This window comes from Typopeltis vanoorti, chromosome 23 (assembly GCF_054136105.1).
Source record: "Typopeltis vanoorti isolate ZY-2024b chromosome 23, IOZ_Tvanoo_1.0, whole genome shotgun sequence".
NCBI lineage: Eukaryota > Metazoa > Arthropoda > Arachnida > Uropygi > Thelyphonidae > Typopeltis > Typopeltis vanoorti.
The window spans coordinates 66,473,828-66,500,292 of record NC_143571.1 but is presented as its reverse complement, the minus strand read 5'-3'; the positions used below and the strand labels follow the sequence as shown (position 1 = coordinate 66,500,292).

At 36.2% G+C, this 26,465-nt stretch overlaps 1 protein-coding gene across 2 annotated transcripts in view; it reads right to left on the bottom strand.

The window, feature by feature from the left end:
* Paf-AHalpha (Platelet-activating factor acetylhydrolase alpha) overlaps nucleotides 1–23,043 on the bottom strand; it is an 80,141-nt gene extending 57,098 nt beyond the window's left edge. Inside the window, exons 1-2 of one of the 2 annotated variants that reach the window (XM_090412573.1) lie at nucleotides 22,755–23,043; nucleotides 18,405–18,565 (exon numbers count right to left, since the gene is read on the bottom strand). In XM_090412573.1, the coding sequence (XP_090268699.1) occupies nucleotides 18,405–18,461 (57 nt within the window). In that variant the 5' untranslated portion in view covers nucleotides 18,462–18,565; nucleotides 22,755–23,043. The remainder of the gene's footprint in view (nucleotides 1–18,404; nucleotides 18,566–22,754) is intronic. The other variant, XM_090412572.1, reaches the window with a different exon arrangement.
* Between the last annotated feature and the right edge of the window lie 3,422 nt (nucleotides 23,044–26,465).

The following is a 26,465-nucleotide window of genomic DNA, read 5'->3' as shown; positions in this document are numbered from 1 at the left end:
CAACACTCAGAAAGGATTAAAAAGAATTTAATACTTCCTATATTTCGTCCTACTCACTAGGACATCTACGGGGATTACAAAAATAACTAATGTAACATAACACAAATATCATACAATACTAAGCCCAACCACGTGGGCGACACTAAAGTCCTATCTAGGTGGAGCGCGCTCTAAGGGCGGTTGTAGGTGGCCTGGAATATAAAGTAGGATCTCTGGTGATGAGTGTTTCCCAAATTTTCGGAAGCTTAATGCAACCGTATTTATTAAGATTTGGTTGATTTCTAAGAGCTGCTGCTGCTTAATCTTAATAAATACGGTTGCATTAAGCTTCTGAAAATTTGGGAAACACTCATCACCAGAGATCCTACTTTATATTCCAGGCCACCTACAACCGCCCTTAGAGGGCGCTCCACCTAGATAGGACTTAAGTGTCACCCACGTGGTTGGGCTTAGTATTGTATGATATTTGTGTTATGTTACATTAGTTATTTTTGTAATCCCCGTAGATGTCCTAGTGACTAGGACGAAATAGAGGAAGTATTAAATTCTTTTTAATCCTTTCTGAGTGTTGTAAAAAATCCATTAAACCTCCAACATTATGTCTTCACAGCACTTAAGCCTCTATACACGAATGTCAGTAGTACTGAGATGCATACCATATGACTGGTTAACTAGCAACAAATTTTTTGTACGAAAATTTGTTTCTGCACATAAAAACCATTCATCGTTTCACTTTAGATAGATTACAGTAGACATAACATTCTGCAGGCAAGCATTTAGCCCGCTCTAGCTGTAAATTGCAAACAGCTGGCTGATCAGAGGCTGCAATATACATTTTTTTAAAATTTTTATTCGGTGTATCCCGCCTTATTTATTTTAATATTGATCATTCTAAGAATTTTTTTGTTTTTATGATAAAAATTTTGTTTCTTAAAAATTAACTTATGAACCGCTCCCTAGCAGCAGTGCCCAGATGCTCCGCATGCTCGTTTTCGCCAGCCCTGAATATACCCTCTGTCCAAAGAGAAACCGAACTTTTCAAAAATAGAATAAACTAGTGGCGCCACCTGTTGTATCTTATTATTGTCGAAGCGGCAACCTTCATTAGTGTTGTGTCAACTGTTTATGACATTTGTTTCATTAGAAGATAAGTTATAGTGCCAAGAATGAACAATTGATAGCGTGTTTTCACAAACGGTCGGAAAATGCGTTTCAAAAAGAGAGCTGCAATTCACTTTTGTGTTAAACTTGGTAAAAGTTTTACCTAAATGCATCAAATGCTTCAAAAAGCATACAGTGATGAATGCTCATCCCATACTCAAGTTTACGAGTGGTTTAAGCGATTTCAAAGTGGTCATGAGATGCTTGAGGACGACGAAAAGCCGGGCAGTCCAAAAACTGGACTGAGCGAAGTTAACATCCAAAAAGTGTGTGATTTCATCAAAGAAAACCCGAAATTGTTCGTGAGATTGATTGAAGATGAATTGGGGATTAACTGTGCACAACATTTTGACCGAGAGTTTGGGCTTTCGTAAATTGAATTCGCAATTTGTTCCCCACAAGTTGATCAATGACCAAAAAAGTATCAAATTGAACACTGCAAGGACATCATTAAAACAGCCCATAAGGACTCAAACTTCCTTGAAACGATCATTGTTACTGGTGATGAAACGTGGTGTTTTGAGTACGAGTCTGAAACAAAGTGCCAGTGCTGAGTGGAGACGACCAAAAGAGGGGCATCCGAAAAAAAGTCGCTTGGAGAAGTCAAAAGTTAAGACAATGCTGATTTGTTTCTATGATTCCAAGGGCATTATACACAAAGAATTCGTTCCACCTGGCCAAACAGTCAATGGTGACTTTTATCTTGAAGTGATTGATAGCAAGAATTCGTCGCATATGGCATGAATATTGTGACGACCGACCGTTCATCAAAACACAGCCACTCTTGGCACTATAACTCGGCTTCTAATGAAACAAATGTCATAAACAGTTGACACAACACTAATGAAAGTTGCCACTTTCGACAACAAAAAGATACAACAGGTGGCGCCACTAGTTCCTTCTATATTTGAAAAGTTCGGTTTCTTTTTTGACAGAGGGTGTAGAATGATTATGGCTCTACAACAAATAACTGTTACACAATTATATTTTATTTTGAATTATTTCCAATTCAAGATTTCAAGCTAACTAATGACATTTGGAGAAAATAAACCTAATTTAAAAAAATTAACACCTTGTTCCATTTAGCTGATATCATGGTACACAGTAAGCTAAAATCTTTTAAATTATAAAGAAGGCAGTTGAATATATAAATAATATAATCAGTGAACTAAGCACTATCAAAATAATTTGAGATATTTCTAATGGCTTTGAAATAGCTTTTAGAAATATCTCAAATTATTTTGATACAGTGGCCATGTTTGTCTGCTGATAATTAACTGACACTGATTAAACATTGGAGAAATTAAGCAGTGGAGTTTAAACCAAATATCTTTAATTCATATTTAAGAATTTAGGGACACAAAACACATGTGTTGAAATGATTATTTTACTAATTATTAATAAAATAATTTTTTTTATCACTAGAGGTCAGGCTAAGAAAAAGATTAGTTAACAACGTAGATTTAATTTACCTTTATAGAGTGCAACAGAATGTAGCTTGGTTCCTATACACCTGTATCCTTCTGATGATGACCTCGATACAGGGGTCGAAACGTCAAGTGTTATTTTATTAATAATTAGTAAAATAATCATTTCAACACGTGTTTTGTGTCCCTAAATTCTTAAATATGAATGCTGATCACTGTGTAACCTTAAACGAAAGAGTCAAATAACTTTAAATTACATAACTGATATTTCAGCATAATTCAGTAGCATTATCAGGAAAAGCACATATATATCATTAGTTAACAATGAATGATAACCTTGTCAAAACTGATCATCCTCTTGAAAAATGTGACCTGTGTAACAGCGAACTAAATTGTATTTAGTTCTGTGACGAACAGAACTAAATACAATTATTTCAGACAGAATAATAATGTTAATACGAAGCCTTTTTCCTTTTTTAAGTATTAATCATCGAAAAAATGTTACAGAATCTCCAGTGTGATTAAATTAAGGATTCAAGAGGAAGATGGAGAAGGAATACTGCTGATGTTCCACTTGAAAACGGGTCCTGCGAAAACCCCAAGTGAAGAAAGTTGTTCCAGAAAAAACAACAAACATGGGGAATAGAAGAATAGAAACTGGTTCAGAGGTTTTGAAGGTTGGACTGCATAAAAACACCCAAGCTCAGTCGTGTTTACACAAATTTAAAGGAAAGTGAAGGAATGATAAATGTCAGTTTGGTGAAAGATCGCCCATAGTAGTATTTAAAAAATGCACAAGACCAATATCAGTCAAGCCTGCCTGATCAAACGTAAAGATTAACAAATCCTGCCATGGGCATAGATGTTTGCAATTGTCTGTGAAAACACCAGTGGTGGTGGTGGGATGTAGATGGATGCAGTGGAGATGGAGAGTTGTAGAGTAGGCCCTCCCTCGATGAGTCTTTGGACTCTCTGGAGGTGTCACATAATAATAATTTGCAAAAGCATTTATCCAAAGGGCACAAGTATTTTATAGGTAGTTTTTTTTTTTTTGTTTTTTTTTCAGTGTCCAAAATGTGCAAAAGAAAGGTATGCCAGATTTGTATTGAGATAATAGGCATGTGCGAGAAACAGCAATCTTAAAGATCTTTTTTATGAGAAAGCAGACAAGGTTATAGTCTTTTTTTTTTTTTTTATAAAACAGCATGGAAATTGGCAAGTACAATATTGTGTAAAATCTCTCATGATATATAACTTATGTTTGCTTTTACATATTTTTCTAAGGAGATTGCACTTAAAGAAATGTCAAATTTTGTCTGTAATAATCTTGTATTTGTAATAAATTAACCATGAGCCTTTGTTAAAATAATGTGGTGCGTGACATCATGTAATGCTGTTAACTGATGTCTAATTAGTAAGTCTAATTCTAAGAATAGTGAAGAAATCTAAGAATTGCCATATATGGCAATTTCAAAAGACGTGTGAAGCATGACTTCATCATGGTTGGATGTCAATGTGGCCATATATGGAAGTTTTGAGAGAGAGACGTGCATGCTTACAATGAAGTCCAGGCCTTCATAAGGCAAGACGTTGAGGACTTTGTCTGAGGTCTCGGAGTCTTAGGGTTTTCACCTTCTCTTACCCGAGTCTGCTGCCACATGAGGTCCGTTGTTGGTAATTGAAAGAAGAGCATCACAGGTTACAAGAGTCCTAAAGGGCATTGAATAATCAATGACTCAGACAAAAACGTTTGGCAGAAAATCAAGAAAGAACCAGCAGAAAGCTGGTTCTTTCTTGATTTTTGTTCACATGAAGGTGTGAACAAAATTCATATAAGAAGAAGCAGTGCTGAATGACAATTGTAAGTACTTATGTATGTGATAATTCTGAACAAGAATGTAAATACAGTGTCTGTTTATGAGTACAATAAGATAATGTAAATTGACACTGAAATAAGCATACTCAAGGTATGCTTTGTTAGTTTGTGTATATATGACTGGCTGGATAATCCAGATTGCGATTTAGCTTTAAGGAAGTAAAATAGAACTAAAATTTGAAGTAGGAAGAATTAAAAATAAAGAATTGTAATAAACTGCATATATATATATATATGTGTGTGTGTGTGTGTGTTAATGTGAATCTAACTGTAAACATTCCTCTTTGATTTAATTACAGTATTTTTCGACAAATAACGCACGCGTTATCTATACAAAAAAAGTCTAAATTTGTTAAAAATGAACATGCGCAGTATACATTTAAAAGGTATGAGAGGTAAATCAAATGTAATAACAAAACTAAGGTAGAAGTATTACTTAATATTATTGAACATTACACTATTCAAATCCAAAAAATTCTTCATCAGACTCAATATTGAAAGAATCAATTGTGTTAAAAATTTCATTTGATATTTCTTCAGCTTCATAATCATTATCACCGGACGCCACTGCATTCCTTTGTGCTTTAATGAAACCATTTCTAACACAGTTTTCACTTACAGCAGTCCAACTTTCTACAATCTACGTAACTATATCTTTATATGACGTTCTTTTCATCTGCCCTGTTTTGTTATATTCATGGATGCCATTCATCATCCAGTCTTCCCGCTTAGCCACAAATTCCTGCAACACCCAGACAATAGATATTCTCATACCTTTAGCTCTTTCACTAACAACCCAATCACTGCTACTAGCAACCCATGTGCTTTTAAAGAATTCCTCTGTCTGTACTTCCTAACTCTACTGCTAGTTAGCGCATGCACGTTATCTCTACAGCAAAAGGAGCGATGAAAATGTTGGGGGGGGGGGGGGTGGTTTGCGGTAAATGGTTTGTGAACAACATATTGGACTGATTCTGTCAATGCACTATCCTGAAAATTTCGGATCTGTATAAAATAAAGTTAAGTGATATAATTAAGTGATAGTTAAGAATAAAGTCAAACGTAAAGATTAACATAAGCAGGGAATGCTAACAATATCTGCTTTGTCTTTAGTTTAATATCTTATAATCTCTCACTCAATACATAGTCTAACTGGCACAGTCATGAAACAAATAAATTTGTTACACTACAGAGTATTATCCTCATATATGAGGATAATGGATCTAGTAGAAATAAATAAATGGCGGCAGTCAAAAGTTATGGCAGTCGACCATTCACGAAGTTTCAAGTAAAGAACAACAAAGGCAAAGCAAGGAAATAGAAATATAGAATGTTTATAACAATTGGTTATGGGTGAATAGGGATGTTAGGATACCACAAGGTTTGCAGAGGTGGAAGACTGGAATGTATTATCAGTAACAAAATTGATAACAGGTTTTGAGGTTGAGCTGCTGCAGCTGCAAAATAGAAGAGAAAAGGTAACAGAGCAAACTATCTAATTACAAAGAAAAAAAGCTAGGACCTCCTACCTATCATCTTAGGCACACTTAGTCTGGCAAACACTGATCTTTAATGTGGATGTTCAGCCTCTGATCATCTGTTTAGTTACTGTGGTCTATTCTTAATAACTGCACATCTTCATTTGTTAACACGATTTGATTTTTGTTGATATCTGTTTCAGAAAGATGCTCTTTTTTCTTCTTCCTTTCCAGGCTTATAGATCAAGTGGCCTGTTCCTAACAATTCCAATTTTTCAAGTCTTCCTCAGGTACCTTTTGGGTGGTAATTTAGAATTTGTTTAGGTATACTGCTTCTACTGATTCTCAGTAAGTGTTCTTTCCATTTTTCTCTATAACAAATAACTTTTATTTAGGGAGTTTGTAATTCAATGTTTATTTCTGATTTCACTGCTTTTCATTTTATCCATTATTATGACTGCTTTAGTTCTGTGCAAAAATTTCATTTGGGATGATTCAATTCTTCTTTCATCTGTTTTTTTATTGTCCATATATCGCTGCCATAAAGTTAGGTAGGTCTAGTTACTGTATTGAAGATTCTTATTCATGTGTGTTTCTGTACATAATTAGGTTTAACAATTTTATTTATAATACCTGTTACTTTTAAACAGTTTAATAGCTTCAGTTCTATATCAGCTTCATTTTCAGATGACACTGTGCATCCTAAATATTTGAATGTATTTCCTTGCTCTATTTTGTTGTTTATTACTATTTTGCTTCTTATTGGGTTAGCACCTTTGAAGGCCATGACTTTTGTTTTGTCTGTTGATATTTCCATATGTTTCTATCAGATTATTTCGACACTGCATAATGATTTCTGTAGTTCATCTTCATTGTTTCCAAGGATTATTTGGTCATCAACAAAAAGCAGGGTAGCAAATCTGTTGTTAAGGTTTATCTTGAATCTTTCTTCATTAGTTATCTTCCATTCTTTTATGATTTTATCTATGTATATATTAAATAAAAACAGTGAGAGAGGACAGCCCTGATAGATTCCACTATTTATTGGTTTCCAGCTTGATGTTAAATTATTGTTCTTCACAGATATTTTATTATCTTGATTATACGTTAGGTATCTACCTGGATACTGAACGAACAAGGATGGGCTGGCAATTTGGGATTTAGCTGACCAAATTGTATTCTTATTGGCTTAAACCAAAATATAAAAATGATGGTACAACATGACAGAATTTCATGCCAGCTGGGGTGTCGCCCAGTTAAACAAGGTCCCCATTGTTTTTGCCAGGGAATCAGGGCAAACAGCGAAAAGTCAGCTACTGAAACAAATAATAAAAGACACCCCCAACTCGTCACCAGAGTTCAGGATCGGTACTATCAACATAAGAAGTCTGAATAGCAAAGAAATGGAGCTAGCTGAGGAATTGGATAAGTACCAGATAAACATAATAGAGGTCACTGAAACAAAAAGACAAAATCTGGTGAGATATTTCTGAGCAATAAATACAAAATGTTATATTCAGGCAATGACAATCAGGGAAAATAAGGTGTAGTTATAGAATTAAACACAAAATATGAGACTAATCTTCTTGAATGGCAAGCAATATCAAGTAGAGTGACGTAGGCAAATATCAGAATGGGAAATTGGACAATGAGACTTGTTTGTGCTTATGGTCCCACAGAAGGTTCTACTAAAGTAGAAGCAGAGGAATTTTTTGAGGCTTTTTAGAGAAAGCAACTGACACGATGAAAAAGGAAAAGTTGGTCCTTGTTGGAGATCTAAATAGCAGAGTAGGAAATGATTGTCAGACATACAAAAACATTTTTGGAAAATTTGGAGAAAAGAGCAAAGCTAATAATTATGGCAAATACCTGTTGGATTTCTGCTCAGAAGAACATGAACTGGTTATTACTAATACAATGTGCCAACATAAAAATGCACACAAATTTACATGGAGAGAAGAGGCAAGGAATAAGAAAAGTCTCATTGACTATGTTATTGTTGATATTGATGTTTTCCCACTGGTGCAGGACACTAGAGTGTACAGAGGATTTGAAATTGGAAGTGATCACCATTTAGTCTTGAGCAGGATAAAATTGAATTTCATATTGAATTGAAATTTCAATTCAAAAGTTTTAAAGCAAAAAAAGTTGAGCAGCTCTCAGATGAGAACTGTAGAATAAAATACACAAACATTATTCAAGAAAAAAATGAAACAGTTTGAGAACAGGAACCAAACCTTAGAGAGTCAATGATAAATACTAAAGAAAACCCTGACTGATTCAGCCAGAGAGGTATGTGATGAAGTTGTGTGCAAAATCAGAACTGCATGGTGGACACGGGAAGTTAAAGAGGTAAAGGAAAAGAAGGAAGCATATCAAAAGTTCCTGGCAAATAAGTCAGCTTGTGCTCTTAGAAAATACAGAGACAAAGGTAAGAAAGCTAAACACTGTGTAAAACAAAATCTTCTAGAGGGTGTTGAGAAAGCTCAGAAATGGAGGAAAGAGTGCTATAAAAGGAATTAGAGATGATAAAGTGACATGAAAACTGGTGAAAAAGATATCCTTGATGTATGGAGCAATTACTTTGAAAAATTGCTAATTGAAATAAACAGTGATGACAGCACAGTAGTAAAAAACACTCAACAGACATGCAACCGGGAATACATATCCATACTTGAAGTAAAAAAAGCCATCAAAAGCCCGAAATGTAGAAAGGCAGCGGGAGTAGTTGATATTTGACCAGAAAGCTCAAGTATGGAGGTATTAAAGTCTTACAGTGGCTACACCACATAATTCAGAAGGACTAGACAGATGGGCGAATTCCAGATAACTGGAGTAGAGCTCTCATAATACCCATATATAAAAAGGGAAATAAAACTAAATGTGAGAATTGCAGAGGTATATCCCTACTGAATGTTCATGGTAAGATTTATTCAAGTAAACTTGATAAATGGTTGAAAAGAATTGTGGAAGGAAAGCTTGGTGACGAACAAGCTAAATTCAGGACAAATAGAGGCTCTCAGGATCAAATTTTCATGTTACGACAAATAGTTGAGAAACCGTGGGAATATAACAAAGATCTGCATTTAAGTTTTGAAGATCTGGAAAAGGCGTATGATAGGGTGCAAAGAGAGAAGCTGTTCAAAGTGCTACAGTTGTATGGTGTCAATGGAGCAGTATATCAAGCAATATTTAGTCTTTATTTGAGTTGTAAGCAAGCAGTTAGAATTGAAAGCCATTTTCCTGTACTTCTTTCAATAAGTACAGGAAAATGGTTTTACGTTAAATCTGGTGTCAGATAAGGATGTACATTATTCCCTCTGTTATTTATTATCTATACGGATCGCATCATGAAGGAAAGCGGTATTAAACCTGATGTCAAAATTGGAGATGTTAATCGCAGCTCTTTACTCTATGCAGATGATGTTATACTACTAAATAAATCTGTTACAAGTCTGCAGGATTCCCTGACTAAAGTGAATAACTCTTGTAATAGATTTGGTATGAAGGTCAGCAATAACAAGACAAAGACAATGAAAATAGGCAGAAGCAATGAAAATATCAACTGCATTTTGAATGAAGAACCTATAAAACAAGTAAAACATTTTAGCTTTTAGGCACCATTCTTACTGAAGATGGTAAATCAAATATGGAAATAGACAACAGAATCAACAAAGCTGGTATTGTAGGAAGTCAACTGAATAAATTTATATGGAATAAGAGAGAAATTAGTGAAAACACTAAATTAGCTATATACAAGACAGTGTTCAAACCAATTTTAACTTATGGATCTGAGAGCTGGGTTAGAAATAAAACACTTGACCAAAGACTAGAGACCACAGATATGAGAGTCCTGAGAAAGATTAGAGGGGTGAACAGATGGCATCAGTGGCAATGTCATATTAAAAACAAGGATATTAGGAAAGAACTTGACATTTTTAGCATCCAGGAATGTGTTAGCAGAGCTAATCTCAGGAGGTATGATCACTTAAACAGAGTGGGAGAGGAAAGATTAGCAAAATAAGTGTTCTTTGCCAGGTTGACAGGAAAAAGACCCAGCAGAAGACCAAGATATAGGTGGGTTGATATGGTAAAAATTGCCTTAGAAGACAGAAATATAAGATCTGATAAAGTTGGAGTCTTGACAGGTAACAGATTGATTTGCAGAAAAATTGTAGATAAGAAGTTAGTAATGGTGTATACATTTTCTAGTTGAAAGTGTTCCACATTTTCAACTAGAAAATGTGGAACACTTCATATATCTTCGATGCCACATGACGCATGACTTGGACCCCAAAAAAGAGATAAAAATTAGAATAGCCAGAGCAACAACTATTTTAAAAGCCATGGACAAAATATGGAAGAGCCGAGCTATAAAGATGCAAACTAAACTGTGCATTGTAGAAACCTGTATCTTCAGCAGCATGCTCTATAGATGTGAGGCCTGGGTACTCCTGAGAGAATCTGAAAGGAGGATATTGGCATTTGAGAGGAAGTGCTATAGAAAGATCTTGAGAATAAGCTGGATACAGAAAGTGAACAATGAGGAAATCTACAGATGAATACAACCAAAAGAAAACCTTTGGGGGACGGGGTTCGAGGTTATATCGTAGTGTGTAGTGTTCGTGCAAGCTCCTGATAAGATAAGATAAGTATTATTTTCAGTTATCGTTGATAAAATTACTTAATATTGCGTGGTTTTGTTTGCCTTGCGTATTTTAGTGCGTCTATTTGTGTGTTTTTGGTGTGTTATAACTTATTTAATAAAACACGTTGCAATAATTATGGCACCTGTACGAAGGAAAATGGCGGCCAGTAATGATGGTTAGCCATCTTTATCAAAGAACGGTAGTATAAAAGAAATGAGTCAGTGTACTAGCTGTGAAATGTACGCTTTACGAAGTGCGGTCGGAGTGTGGATAGATGATAATAAAGGATTGAATGTGTGTAGAAAATGTAGGGAGAATGAGGAATTGAAGTGTATTTCGGATCGTGAGTGTGATAATTTTGTCAAACTTCAGAATGAAGAAAATAGCGATATGACAAGAAACGGCAAGGTTGTACATGAGAATTATGAGAGTGTGAATGTAGAAAGTGTGAATGATAGTATTAATGGTTTCTCAGAGAATAAAAAAGATGAGATAGATGCATTGAGTGAGATTGCGTTGTTGAATGGTGCGATAGAAAGGGCAAAACAGCAGCTAGAGTGCATGAACAAAAGTCGACTGAATGAACCAACCAGTAATAAAAGGTATGACAGGAAAAATAGGCGTATGAATGTGAACATGAACAAAATGAAGGATAGAGTGCTGTATGGAGACTCGTTAGTACGAGGTGTGTTAGTAGAGGATTTGACAAAATCGTACCAACCTGGTGCGACCATAAAGGATGTAATGGAGTCTATTAGAGAGCAAAAGGAAAGGGTGAAAGAAATGATTGTTGTGGCAGGTACGAATGATTTGAAAGGAGATAAAATGGAAATGATAGAAGACCTGAATGAATTGTTTGAGGTAGCAAAAGAAAAGAGTGAGAGAGTTAGAATGATTAGTCTTTTGCCACGGTATGACAGTGAAATGTTTAAAAGCAGGGCCATAATTGCGAATGACTTTATGCGTGGGTTATGTATGACGAGTGGTGTGGAATTTGTGGACGTGTGGAGTGAGTTTGATGGGCGAAAGGATATATATACGATGGATGGCCTGCATTTGAATGGTTAGGGTGTAAGAAGACTTGAGAGAGTGTTGCTGAATGTAGTGGATGTGCAAATTCAGGGGAACTAGATTTGTTAAGGGGGGGTGGGAGTAGATATACAGTCCTTAGGGAGGCAGTTGAATGTAAGAATGAATATAATATGCTAGAGCAAATAAGGACAACAAACCAGAGTGGGATAGTTAATATAAGGCATCAAGGTAGGGTTGGGGCTAATGGGGGTCTTAAATTCATGTACACTAATACTAGGAGTATTAGGAACAAGAAGGAAGAGTTTTTGGCCATGGTTGGCACTTTCAGACCACAGGTTATTGGTATTAGTGAAACATGGCTGACTGTAGATGATATAGCTAGTGGGATTGAATGTGATGGGTATAGTGTGTTCAGGAATGACAGAGAGAATAAAATGAGGGAAGAGTATTGTTGATAATAGCTGATGAGCTACAGCCAAGGAGAATAGAAGTTGAATTGCAGGATAGAGAAAAGAGCGCATTTGAGGCCATTTGGTGTGAGATTGTGGCTAGCAGAACTAAATATACAATTGGGTGCTGCTATAGACCAGGTGATGGAAAAGATGGTGGTGACAGTATGCACAAGCAAATAGAAGAAATGAGTGGAAGGAGGGTGATTATTATGGGAGATTTCAACTATGGTCGCATTGATTGGAGTGAGGAGAGGACACACGGGAGGAAGGAATTGGATTTTATGCGGTTAAGGGATAACTATCTGCGACAGCATGTAATGGAAAATACTAGGGGTCAGAGAGTGCTTGACCTAGTAATTACATCTGAGGATTTGGCTAGTACCAGATCGACATAATAGGGGTGACTGAAACAAAAAAGACCAAAATTGGTGAGATCTTTCTGAACAATAAATACAAAATGTTATATTCAGGCAATGACAATCAAGGAAAAGAAGGAGTAGCCATAGTATTCAACACAAAATACGAGGCTAATCTTCTTGAATGGCAGTCAGTCTCAAGTAGAGTAATGTGGGCAAATATGAGAATGGGGAACTGGACAATGAGACTTATTTGTGCCTATTATTATTATTATTATTATTCCCGACACCTCCAAGGAGTCCGAAGACCCATCGCGAGAGGACACCTACAACTGTCTCAACCACTACTACGGATCATCTCCATCAACGCCATCTACAGCCCACCTCCACCACTTCCACAACTAGTATGTTTTGTCTGTAAATTGCGTGTTCTGAAAGGCCGATTTGTCTGTATGCGGGATGAAAAACCCGAGTTTCCCGGGAGAAAAAACCCTGCTACCTCCGTATGAGATCGGCTACCTCACCTTCGATTGAAATCGACCAGATAAAGATTCCTCCCGTCGCGACGAGAATCGAACTTAGGCCTATTCCAATCGAAGGGCGCAATGTACCGTCGTTCTTCCAATTGCGCTAGGGAGGCACATTAGCCTATGGTCCCACAGAAGGTTCTACTAAGGTAAAAGTGGAGGAATTTTTTGAGGCTTTAGAAAAAGCAACTGACACAATGAAAAATGAAAAGTTGGTCCTTGTTGGGGATCTAAATAGCAGAGTAGGAAATGATTGTGAGACATACAAAAATATTTTGGGAAAATTTGGAGAAAAGAGCAAAGCTAATAATAATGGCAAATATCTGTTGGATTTCTGCTCAGGACATGGACTGGTTATTACTAACACCATGTTCCAACATAAAAATGTGCACAAATTCACATGGAGAGAAGAGGCTAGGAATAAGAAAAGTCTCATTGACTATGTTATTGTTGATAGTGATGTTTTCTCCCTGGTGCAGGACACCAGAGTGTACAGAGGATTTGAAATTGGAAGTGATCACTATTTAGTCTTGAGCAGGATAAAATTGAATTTCATATTGAAAAGAATAACATGTAAGAAAGTTTTAAAGCGAATAAAAGTTGAGCAGCTCTCAGATGTGAACCGTAGACTAAAATACAGAAATATTATTGAAAAGAAAGTGAAAGAGTTTGAGAACAGGAATCAAACCTTGAAGATTCAGTGACAAACTCTGAAGGAAACATTGATTGATTCTGCCAGAGAGGCATGTGGTGAGGTTGTGTGCAAGGATAAAAAAATCAGAACTCCCTGGTGGACACAGGAAGTTAAAGAGGCAGTGAAGGAAAAGAAGAAAGCATATCAAAAGTTCCTGGCAAATAAGTCAGCTTTTACTCTTACAGAATACAGAGACAAATGTAAGAAAGCTAAACAGTGTGTAAAACTAGCTAAACAAAAGTCATGGGAGGACTTTGGCAAGAATATAGAAAATAAATATCAAGGTGGCGGCAAAATATTCTGGAGGTTGTTGAAGAAGCTTAGGAATGGAGGAAAGAGTGCTGTAAAAGGAATTAGAGATGATAAAGGTGAAATGAAAACAGGAGAAAAAGATATCCTTGAAGTATGGAGTAATTACTTTGAAAAACTGCTAAATGAAACAAGCAGTGATGACAGCACAGTGATAAAAAACACTGACCAGGCATGCAGTCAGGAATACATATCCATACTTGAAGTAGAAAAAGCCATCAAAGGCTTGAAATGTGGAAAGGCAGCAGGAGTAGATGATATTCGACCAGAAATGCTGAAGTATGGTGGTATAAGAGTCTTATAGTGGCTGCACTGCATAGTTCAGAAAGCCTGGACAGAGGGACGAATTCCCGATGATTGGAGTAGAGCTCTCATAGTACCCATATATAAAAAGGGAAATAAAACTGAATGTGAGAATTACAGAGGTATTTCCCTACTGAGTGTTCCTGGCAAGATCTATGCAAGTATACTTGAGAAACGGTTGAGAAGAATTGTGGAAGAAAAGTTGGTGAAGAACAAGCTGGATTCAGGCCAAATAGAGGCTGTCAGGATCAGATCTTCACTTTACGACAAATAGTCGAGAAAGCATGGGAATATAACAAAGATCTGTATTTAAGTTTTGTCGATTTGGAAAAGGCATATGACAAGGTGCCAAGAGAGAAGCTATTCAATACGCTGCAGTTATATGGTGTCAATGGGGCATTATATCAAGCAATACTTAGTCTTTATTTGAGTTGTGAGTCAGCAGTTAGAATTGAAGGAAGTACAGGAAGATGGTTTAATGTTAAATCTGGTGTGAGACAAGGATGTACATTATCCCCTCTGTTATTCATTATCTATATGGATCACATTATGAAGGAAAGTGGTATTAAACATGATATCAAAATTGGAGATGTTAATGTCAGCTCTTTGCTTTATGCGGATGATGTTATACTTCTAAATAAATCTGCTACAAGTCTGCAAGATTCTCTGACTAAATTGAATAGCTGTTGTAATAGATATGGTATGAATGTCAGCAATAAAAAGACAAAGACAATGAAAATAGGCAGAATCATTGAAAATGTCAACTGTGTTGTGAATGCAGAACCTGTGGAACAAGTAAAACATTTCAGCTATTTAGGCACGATTTTTACTGAAGATGGTAAATTAAATATAGAAATAGACAACAGAATCAGCAAAGCTGGTATGGTGGGAAGTCAATTGAATAAATTCATATGGAATAAGAGAGAAATCAGTCAGAACACTAAATTAGCTGTGTACAAGACAGTGTTCAAACCAGTGTTAACTTATGGATCTGAGAGCTGGGTCAGAAGTAAAACACTTGACCAAAGACTAGAGACCACAGATATGAGAGTCCTGAGAAAGATTATAGGCATGAACAGATGGCATCAATGGCAATATCATATTAAAAACGAGGATATTAGGAAAGAACTTGACATTGTCAGCATCCAGGAATGCGTTAGCAGAGCTAATCTTAGGTGGTATGGTCACTTAAACAGAATGGGTGAGGAAAGATTAGCAAAACAAGTGTTCTCTGCCAGGTTGGCAGCAAAACGACCCAGAGGAAGCCCAAGATATAGGTGGATTGATACGGTACAAAATGCTTTAGACGATAGAAATATAAGATCTGATAATGTTGGAGTCTTGACAAGTAACAGACTGATTTGGAGGAAAATTGTAGATAGGAAATTAATAATGATGTAATTTTTTTCATGTAGTACTATCATATCCTGTACACCCCTTGAGGGTACATGGCAGGAATTTGATGATGATGATGATTTGGCTGTAACAAATATGACCACATTGCTACCAATCGGTGAGAGTGATCATAGGGTCTTGACTTGGGAGGTGGCTAAAGGTGTAGAATATTCAATTAAGACAGGGTACATGTGGAATTATCGGGCGGGAAAGTATGACAAGCTTAGGAGTTTGATTGGCTCAGTGCCATGGCATGTACAGCTGCAAGGACTAGAAGTTGATAGTGCATGGGAGGTAGTTAGGAAGTGCTTGCATGAAGCAATGGCTGACTGTATACCTAGAGTCCGAATAATAAATCAAGTAGGGGTTAAATGGATGAATAACACCATTAAGCTTGAGCTGCAAAAAAAGAAACAACTATGGAGGGAATTTAAGGAGAAAAGTGACCGGCAGGCACATGAACGGTATAAAGCGCAGGCCAGAAGGGTGACGAGTGTGGCAAGAAAAGCAAAAAAGGATTACGAAAGAACATTGGCCATGCAGGCTAAAGAGAATCCTAAACAGTTTTTTAGATATGTAACAAGTAAAAGGAAAAATGTACATGGCAGAATGATTTTAAAGAATGCCGATGGTAGGGAGGTAACTGAATCAGTTGAGATAGCTGAGTTACTGAGTGAGCACTTTGCAAGAATATATCATCCAGGTGGTGACATTACAGAAACGAATAAACCAGTAGATTATACAGGAATTGTGGTGAATGAAGTGGAGGTGAGTAGTCTATTGCATAACCTCAATGTCAATACATCTGTGGGATTGGATGGTATACCAGCTCGTGTAGTACGAGAAGCAGCTAAAGAATTGTCAGTACCCTTGACCATTTTGTTTAATTTGAGTCTCGGGTCCGGGTTAGTCCCGAGCGGGTGGAAGGAGGGGAAAATAGTTCCACTGCATAAAGGTGGTTCCAAGACTGCTGTTGTAAATTACCGACTTATTGGCATATCAGGAATCATTGTCAAGGTCTTAGAGAAATTAGTCAAGAAAAGAATACAGGATTGGATAGATGCAAATGGGATATTGTATGGGGGACAACATGGTTTTGTGAAGGGTAGATCATGCCTCAGTAACTTGCTCACGTTTTATAACAAGTGACGGCTGAACTGGATAGGGGGTAATGGGTTTACAGTGATACTACTGGACCTTGCCAAGGCCTTTGACAGGATACCACATGGAACCCTAATCAGTAAACTGGAGCAGATGGGGATAGATATAGGGTTGGTAAGATGGATAGGAGGGTGGTTAAAGGAGAGATACCAGAGAGTGGTTTATTCAGGAGCGGAGTCAAAAAGACGTCTTGTGACTAGTGGAGTGCCGCAGGGCTCTGTTCTTGGACCACTGCTTTTCAATTTGTTCATCAATGATATTGGAAAGGCTTTGAGAGGAAGTGTTCACTTGTTTGCTGATGATGCAAAGTTGGGTAGAGCAATTGTGAGTGCATAGGATGTCAAAATTTTACAGGATGATTTGGATAGTTTGGAGGACTGGGCTAGGAAAAATGGATGTCAGTTTAATGTGGCAAAGTATAAGGTTATGCACTTTGGGGTGAAAAGAACAGCAGCAGTATATCGCATTGGTGGAACCGTACTCCAGGAGATTGATGAGGCCAGGGATTTGGGAGTGCTGGTGGATAGGGAGTTGAAGTTTAGGGGGCACATTGCAAAAGTGACTAAAACAGCTCACCAAATCACTTGGCTTATGAAAAATACTTTAACATGCAGAGACAAACAAGTTGTTGTTCCTCTGTATCGAGCCTTGATAAGACCCCATCTGGACTTCTGTGCCCAGTTATGGGCACCAGAGTTTCTTCGTGATGGGGAGGAAGTGGAGAGGGTCCAGAGACAACTGACCAAGATGATAGCAGGACTGTGGAATGAACCTTATGAGAATAGGTTGAGGATTTGTGGGTTGCAGAAATTGGATGATAGGCGAAGGAGGGGTGATATGATTGAGACATTCAAATTACTGAAGGGTTTTTATAAGATTGATCCAGAAGATATTTTTGAAAATATGACTGGTGGTTGGAGGACTAGGGGCCATGCATGGAAGCTGGGCAAGAGCGTGGTTGACAAGGGTGTTAGAGCTAGGTTTTTTACTTGGAGAGTGGTGAATGAGTGGAATAAGCTTCCAGAGTCTGTTGTGGGTGCTACGACCGTGAATGAGTTCAAGGCAAGATATGATAGATACTGTGTGAATGTTGAATAGTTGTTCCAGACATGATGTTAGGGCCTCCCTCGATGAGTCTGTCGACTCCTTGGAGTTTCCCGGAACAATAATAATAATAATAATAAACCTGATCCAGAAAATAATCAAAAGGAAATTACGTCTATTTGGCCATATATGTAGAATGAATGATGAGAGAAAATTAAAAATGTTGCTGTTTGGAATGATTGTAGGAAAGAACAAAAGAGGAAGACCAAACAGCGAATGGGGCGATGATATCGTCAAATGGTGCGGAGACTCTATACACAAACTGAGTCATCTTGCACAAAATAGAATGCAGTGGAAGAATCATATCAAGATGGCAGCAGACACCTACGGTCACTGGACCCATGGTTGTTGATGATGATGTTACGAGTAAAATAAAGTAAAGTAAGTGAATAAGTTAAAATAAGTGAAAGGTAAAATAGTGAAAGACTTTGAATCGAATCAAAAAGAATAACATAAATAAAAATAATAATATAATTTTACACCATGTTCTATCTGGGACTTTTGTTTCAGCTTCACAGTCAATGTAGAATTCTGCATATCATCAAAATTGATCTTAATTCCTTGCTATTCTGGCTGACCAACATACGGTAGTAATTCATCAGTATTCACCAGTACTCATTTGAATTCAAAACTGTATTAATCTAAAGAATAGAAAAACTGAATTTTCAATTTAAGAAATATTATTCTTGATTTAGAATTATAGATAAAAAAAAAAAACAACTTAAACCTTCAATATTATGGTTATTAATAAAAATATGCAGGCACGTTTTTTTGTTTTTTTAATAAAAAGTTTAGAAGTTCCATTTTTGTTGTTGTTTTATAATATCAATGAATTAGCTGAATTTCCATGTAAAAACAGATAAACTTTTTTCAGCAAAAAATTTGTTATGATATAAATTTAATGTAACTTACATTTATTTAAGTTTTTAAATATATTTTAAATTTATTCTTATTACACACACACAAATACTGAGATGCATATTTATATACTAAATATGCACTTATTTAGTATATAAATATGCTATTATTTTGATATTTATTCATCATTTATATACTATATAAGCAGAATGGTTACTGGCAAATTTTAACTAAAATAGGACATGACTGACTAGTTGAATGAACTAAACTAGTCAGATGATGGCTAGCCAAAACTATCAATCTGCAAAAAAAGCTAACATTGATAAAGCAACTAAATGGACTATAACTGAGCAACAGATAACAAAATAAAATAATAATAAAAGATACACCAATTAAACAGAAGCCAGATTGTGGAATGCCACACACTAGACTATAATAATACAGTCATTAAGAGATTATATACAACATTAACTTTCAAGCAAATTATGTGGATTGACATGATGATTATTTGGAAACTTTAAAGTTCAAATTCCTGTTTATTTACATATTTCAGTTTATGAATATCTGAAAATTTTTTTCAAGATATCTAATGAAATTTACCAAAAATGTATTCTTCACCAAACCATTAGGGAGATTATCAAGTATTATGGTATGCACATGAATAATTTACATAAAACTGTTGGTCATAGCAACATCATGTATATCTGCTGACTCAATGCAATATGAAAAGGAAGTCAGCTGTAGATGTGAACATTGAGACTGCTAGGAAAGACAGATGGACAAAACTAATATTTAAAGGGTATCAAAAAGTTAATAGTAGTAGTAGTAATAGATATAATTATCACAGAGTTAAATAATTTGACAGATTGAGACAAAGAGGAGATTTAAGTTGAATACATGGGATATTAGTGCAATCATTGTAGAAATGACACATTTGAGATGAAAAGAGTCAATATGTAATTGGAAGAAGACAATTGTCAACTAAAGAAACTGATTTTTTTTTTTTTTAAGAAAAAATAAGCTTTGACCAATTCAAGATGGAAATGGACATCACTAAAGTTTCTTTTTCCATAATTATTTTTCTCTACATTACTTTTCATGGTTGTTTAAGCTCAAATTAACACAAAATACAGTAATTTGCTAAGCCATACACATGGAGAATTTCACGCAAATAATTAGGAAATAATGGCCTCAGCACAGGGCCGCCCCTAGGAATTTTGTCACCCCGTGCAGTAGCATATTTTGCTGCCCCTTCCCCCCTTATTTTTCGTTTAGTTTATGAGAATTTTGCTCCCCAAAAAACTTGTCACCTCGTGCAAATGCTCGTCTTGCGCCGTCGGTAGAGCTGGCTCTGCCTCAGCAGTGTGCCCTGCCCTCCTACAAACTACTATCAGGTTCCCTCAAGTTACACCACAGGATTATTTACTAGCAAATCCAAAAACTTCTTAAAATGTTACGTACAATTGGGTTATATTCAGTATGCTATATAATAGCCAATCTGTGGAATAACTATTTTAAAATTGTACCTCTGAAAAGAGGAAATCTTGGATTCTATGATGATATAAATTTGGAAATATCGTTACTACTGCATGTTAAATAATATTGAGCAAAAGTAAACTGGGACTTTACTCTGGAGTCTAAATATGGTGTTGTTGAAATACTTCCAACTCCCCATATAAAGCACTGGTTATGAAACTCATTATGAAAGGGCAAGTTTGCCTAATTCTGCAGACTTAGGCTTTCTTCTGAGAATGTGACCACACCTTTACTGCTACCTATTGATGGTTTCACTCATAGATAGTGAGCTTAAAAAGCTTAATATCATCAAAAGGCTTTGTGGAACAAAATGGATGCAAAACTGAAGACACTCAAAACTACATATATGGCACTCATACGACCCACTATGGAACATGCCTCAGCAATCTGGGCTCCAGCTTCTACTAGCTTAAAAAAAACTTGACAGAGTACAATCAAGAGCAGCAAAAATCATCATAGGTGCAGTCTCATCCACAAATAATTTAAAAACTCAACAAGAGTGTGGGCTTCACATACTAGAAGACAGAAGAAAACTCTCCACAGTTAAATTCACTAATAGAATCAGGAGCCAACAACAGGATCACATCTCACTTAGGACTTTCGATGCCTGGACAAGAAAATCTAGACAAAGAGATCATCTATGTTAAAATATGATCAAGAAATTAGAAAACAGATTGACTTAGAGCACCTATCCACTGAAATAAGCAAAGAGCCATTCTTTTCCACTATTCTATCAAAAAACACAATGATAAACTAAAATCTCTTTGAACCTTGTTCAAAAAAGGATTCACAGCAAGAAAATAAAAAGGACTTGACACTATACATTACTTAAATAATCCAAACCATGTCATTGCCTACACTGATGGATCATCTGATGAAGCACTCAACGAAGAAGTTCAGGGTTTTTTCTAGCTCTACCTAGAAGCAAGGAAATAAAAATCAAAACTACACCTGGCAAAACAGCTTCACACTTCACTTGTGAATTAACGGCCATACAAACAGCTCTCAAATTACAGAAGGAATAACCATCTACAGTGACCCAAAATCTGCACTTGAAGCATTAAAAATAGAAAAACAAAACTCACACAGGAAACTACTAACAACCTTAAAATTGAAAAATAAGAACTGCACACTGCAATGGATACCAGCCCATGTAAATATTGAAGGCAATGAAAGAGCAGACAGACTAGCCAAAGAAGCAAGATACTTACCTCAAAAATTACACCATCACTAACTGATGCTGTGTCGCCAAAATAAGATTGGTAAAACAAACTATCAAGAAGAAGAATGAAATCAGTGAAATAAATGAAAATAGAGAAATAACCACAATCAGACTAAGATCGGAACATTTTAAAGGCATGAAAATTCAGCCAGATGGTAGTAGAAGCTATGAAACATGCAAAAACTGTCCAGGAGTTGAACTAACAACTGTCCATATTATTCTTATCCAGCAATTGCTGCTGCTCCACAGAAAACTGACAATAACCCTAGAGAAAAGCTCTAGGGTTATTGTCAGTTTTGCTAAACAGATTGCCAAAGCAGTTCTACAGATCCACGGTCATATCTAGCTCTTCAATGGACTCGACAACAACAACAACTCATAGATAGTTACTTCCAGTCTGACATTTAACACCTTCTGGCTGGAGAATGTATCAAGAGCTACTCACAGGCCCACCAACATAAATGCACAGGCAGAGTATAGTGCAGACCAACTAGACTTCACCAAGATTCAGCATATAACCATACTATGGTAATGTGAACATCAGTTATGTCAGGGTTTCAAATCTTTAAGATTTAACCCTTGTTAACCATTATAAACTGTGCTTCCTAAATTAACTGAAATATCTGAAGCTTGGTTTCACTTTAAGAAACATAGCTAATCAAGGAAATAAACTGGCTGCATGTTTTGCATTTCACAACTATTCCAATCAATGTCTATGCTACTCCAATAACAAACTGGGGTCTAAAGAGAGACTAATTACATCGGTTTTTTTTTTTTTTTGTCATCTTACAATCAATCACTTATATTTGCATGTTACAATCGACCAATAAATTGCTTGTGATAATGGGTGTTTTTCCTTTCCAAAATAAATCGTATGTACGAAACATACTTAAATAATTTTATGAATCATAAAGTATTTCAGACATAAATCTATCGTTACAAAACAAAGTGAATTCTACTAATGAAACATTAAATGTCATTCTGTGAATGCAGTGCAAAACTTTTATTCTGACTTGCGTATTTTTTGCTGGTACTCAGAAAATTATAACGCAGCTATTGTTACTGGGCAATTTCTGAACGAGTAAGCGTGGATTACAAGGATTTTCAAAAATGTCTCCCCCCCCCTTTATTCCTTATCCCTTAATTTAGTTTAATTGCAAGTTATTCTTTTGTTTGGAAAATTAAATTAATATATTATATGTACATTAAATTACCATGCACATCCATCTGTCGTCTCCGTGTTTATCAGTAGCAGGTGTTGGTGTAGCTGCTGGGTTCATTCTACAAATCCTTGCGACAAACAACTACAAGCCTGTTGTAGTTGTGCTTCTGTTTCTTTCTATTATATTCTGTTACGTCCAGCGATAATAATAAATAATACCTATAATTAAACAAATAAACTTAAGCCTACTACTAGTGAGCAAAACCACGTTCCTCAGTTATGGTGAAGCACTTCGAAACCTATGGAAACCCTGTGGCAGTTCGATGTGCCAAAATATTGAATCGGTCCATTGCACAAACTCTCAAACATTCACTAACTTATCAACGAACATCACGATATTATTCCAAAAATGATAAATATTGATTTCAATTACATGAGTCACATATTGAAAAGAAATTAAGTTTAGCTTCAATACGAAGAATATTAAATATTTCTCTAAGTTCGCAATACAGATCTAATTCAAGAAAAAAGAGATTATTATATAAAGAGATTATTAGGAAATGGAAGAAGTACAGATCTTTGGATAATGATGCAGAAGTTCGAAATTCACGGGATATATTGCAAACGGTAAAAACAACTCTGATGGTAGCTGCAGTGCCAAGGTGGATGTTGAGCAGCAGAGATAAATGGTAATGATCCAATAAGGTCCTGATCAGACCACATTTGGACTATTGTACTCATATTTGGTCACCAGGATTTGGAGGGAAGAAGCGACTGGAGAAGAAGCAAAGATATTTAGCAAAAATGATTTGAGGACTGTGAAATGCTAGCGTGAAAATAGATTGAAGGCAATTAATCTGTAAAGTTTGATGGATAAATGACAAAGAGTTGATACGATCGATACATTTAAGCTGTTGAGAAGTAATTACTGGATGTACACAGAAAAATATTTCAAATGGCAGAACAAGACGAAGAGACAAGTCCGAAGACCAATGGCGTAGCTAGGGGAGGGAGGGAGGGGGAAGAGGAGGAGGTCCGCGCCCGGGCGGTTTTTGAACCTTACCCTATAGTCTACGTCCTTTTGACTTTTTGTAGTATTTTTGGTGTGTATTGAGAGGGACGGCAAACTCAGGGACCGCCCTGGGCGCAAAAGCTCTAGCAACGCCACTGCCAAAGACATCGGTGAAAATTGTGCAACGTGTATAGTTGCAAAACCCCTTGGGAACACGGATTTGAAAAAGTTTTTGAAAAAGAACATACAAAGATTTTATGGCATATTAAAATTCAGGCAGATAGACAACTTGAACATAATTTACCAGACATCACTCTATTTGAACAACATGTGTAGTTGATTGACGTAGCAATGCCAGAGGATTAGTAGAACTGATAAAAAAAAGCTGCTTGAAAAACTAACTAAGTATACTGTGGAATAAGACAGCAATAACAGTTCCTGCTGTCGCAGGAGGGCTAGGTACAATACCAAGAGCATTTGTGAAACATATAGAAAAATTGAGCCTTCCAAATATATCACCATCTCAAATTCAGAAAACGGCACTTTTAAGGACATCTCACATTTTTCAACGAAATCTAGTCGAACATTAAATTGCACCACATGGGGGATGGATATAAAGTTGGTGAAGTTGATTACAGGGTGATTGACAGAGAGATATCAGACAGTAGTTATTCAGTACAGTCCAGTAGAAGATCTATGAATAGCGGAAGGACACAGGGAACTGTCCTTGGTCCACTGCTGTCCAATTTGTATATGAACGATAACAGGAAGGGATCTGAGAGGAACTATTCATTTATTTGCTGCTAATGGACAGTTTGGTAAAGCGATAATCAACAAAGATTATGTCAAAATTTTAATGGATGATTTAAACAGGGATGAGCACATTGCATTGATATAAACACCCAAGTCGGCCTAAATTCTTGACAGAATGGAGAGCTATGGACAGCAGTAAACAAACGCGAAGACAAAGAACGCAGTGGAAAGATGAAATTGTTAGGATTGTTGGAATGCAATGAATGAAAAAAGCTGAAAATAAAATGGAATGAAAGAAACTTGGGACTTCGTCCAGCAGTGGAATAACCCAGGTTAAGAAGAAGAAACCGTTTTAAGCAGTAGTTTACAGGCATGTCTTCAACATATTCAATTCCCAAAACGTTCATGATGTCCTGTTTCTTGTTTTATCTTTCCTATTTGCCAACATTCTCTTCACAACTTTCAGTTCTATTGTTCAAATTGTAGTAATCTCCTTCTTTTACACATAAAACAAAATGAGCAAAAAGTAACTCCTGCTCATTAAAAAAACTTACATTCCAGTAGGACTTCTCGGTCAAAAGTGGACTACTCACTTGGGTTTTTTAAGCCTTTGGTCAATTGAAAACATTCTCTAAAACTACGAATCTTACGGTTCGTCACTAGATAGTCACGATTTATTTAAAGTTTTCAGTGGTAGTCAAGACTAGTCTGATTTGTCCATTAACTTGTACATTTTCTACAATTTAAACAATATTCTCACTCTTCGTGATACTGATATGCCACCTATAATTTGTTCAGCTTCGGAAGCTGAACAAATAAAAATGGAGGAGCTATTTCCATTTTAAGGTTATTAACCCCATCTAGGACACTGTCGATCACCATAATGAACAGCGAAGAAGTTATGACACTTCCTTATCGCAGCGTTTATTATAACCTGTATATCAATGCGACCTTGTATTCTTCTCATCTTCAATTTAATGAAATATCTTAAGAGTTGACAACCTATGACATCATTTCAGACATTTATCGACCGATATCAAGTCATTCCTCTTTCTTCTGTTTACCACTATCTGCAGACCACATACACCCAATCTCTTCTCATAATATACATTCCATAATCCTCTCAACTTTGTTACTCTTCTTTATACCCTGCACAGCTTCTCTACCTCTTCTTACCAAAGAGACCAAATAGGTGCATAATTGTCCAGATAAGGTCTTAACACTACCTTATAAAGAGGATACCAGCATGTCACTATTCCTTTCCAACATCATGTAGTGAGGTTACCTGCAAGGATAGAAAAATCAGAAGTCAATGGTGAACACAGGGAGTTAAAGAGGCTGTGAAAAAAAAAGAAGAAAGCATATCAAAAGTTCCTGTCAAATAAGTCAGCTTGTGCTCTTAGAGAATACAGAGACAAATGTAAGATAGCTAAACACTGTAAAACTAGCTAAACAAAAGTCATGGGAAGACTTGGGTAAGAACGTAGAAAATAATTATCAAGAAGGCGGTAAGATATGCTAGAGGTTGTTGAAGAAGCTCAGAAATGGAGGAAGGAGTGCTCTAAAAGAAACTAGAGATCATAAAGGTGACATGAACACTAGAGAAAAATATATCCTTGAAGTATGAAGTAATTACTTCCAAAAATTGCTAAATGAAATAAGCAGTAGTAAAAAAACACTGACCAGGCATGCAGTCAGGAATACATACTTGAAGTAGAAAAAGCCATCAAAGGCTTGAAATGTGGAAAGGCAGCTGGGTAGATGATATTCGACCAGAAATGCTAAAATATGGAGGTATAAAAGTTTTACAGTGGCGGCACCGCATAGTTCAGAAGGCCTGGACAGAGGGACGAATTCCAGATGATTGGAGTAAAGCTCCTCATAGTACCCATGTATAAAAAGGGAAATAAAACTAAATTTGAAAATTACAGAGGTGTTTCCCTACTGAGTGTTGATGGAAGATTTATTCAAGTATACTTGAGAAACGGTTGAGGAGGA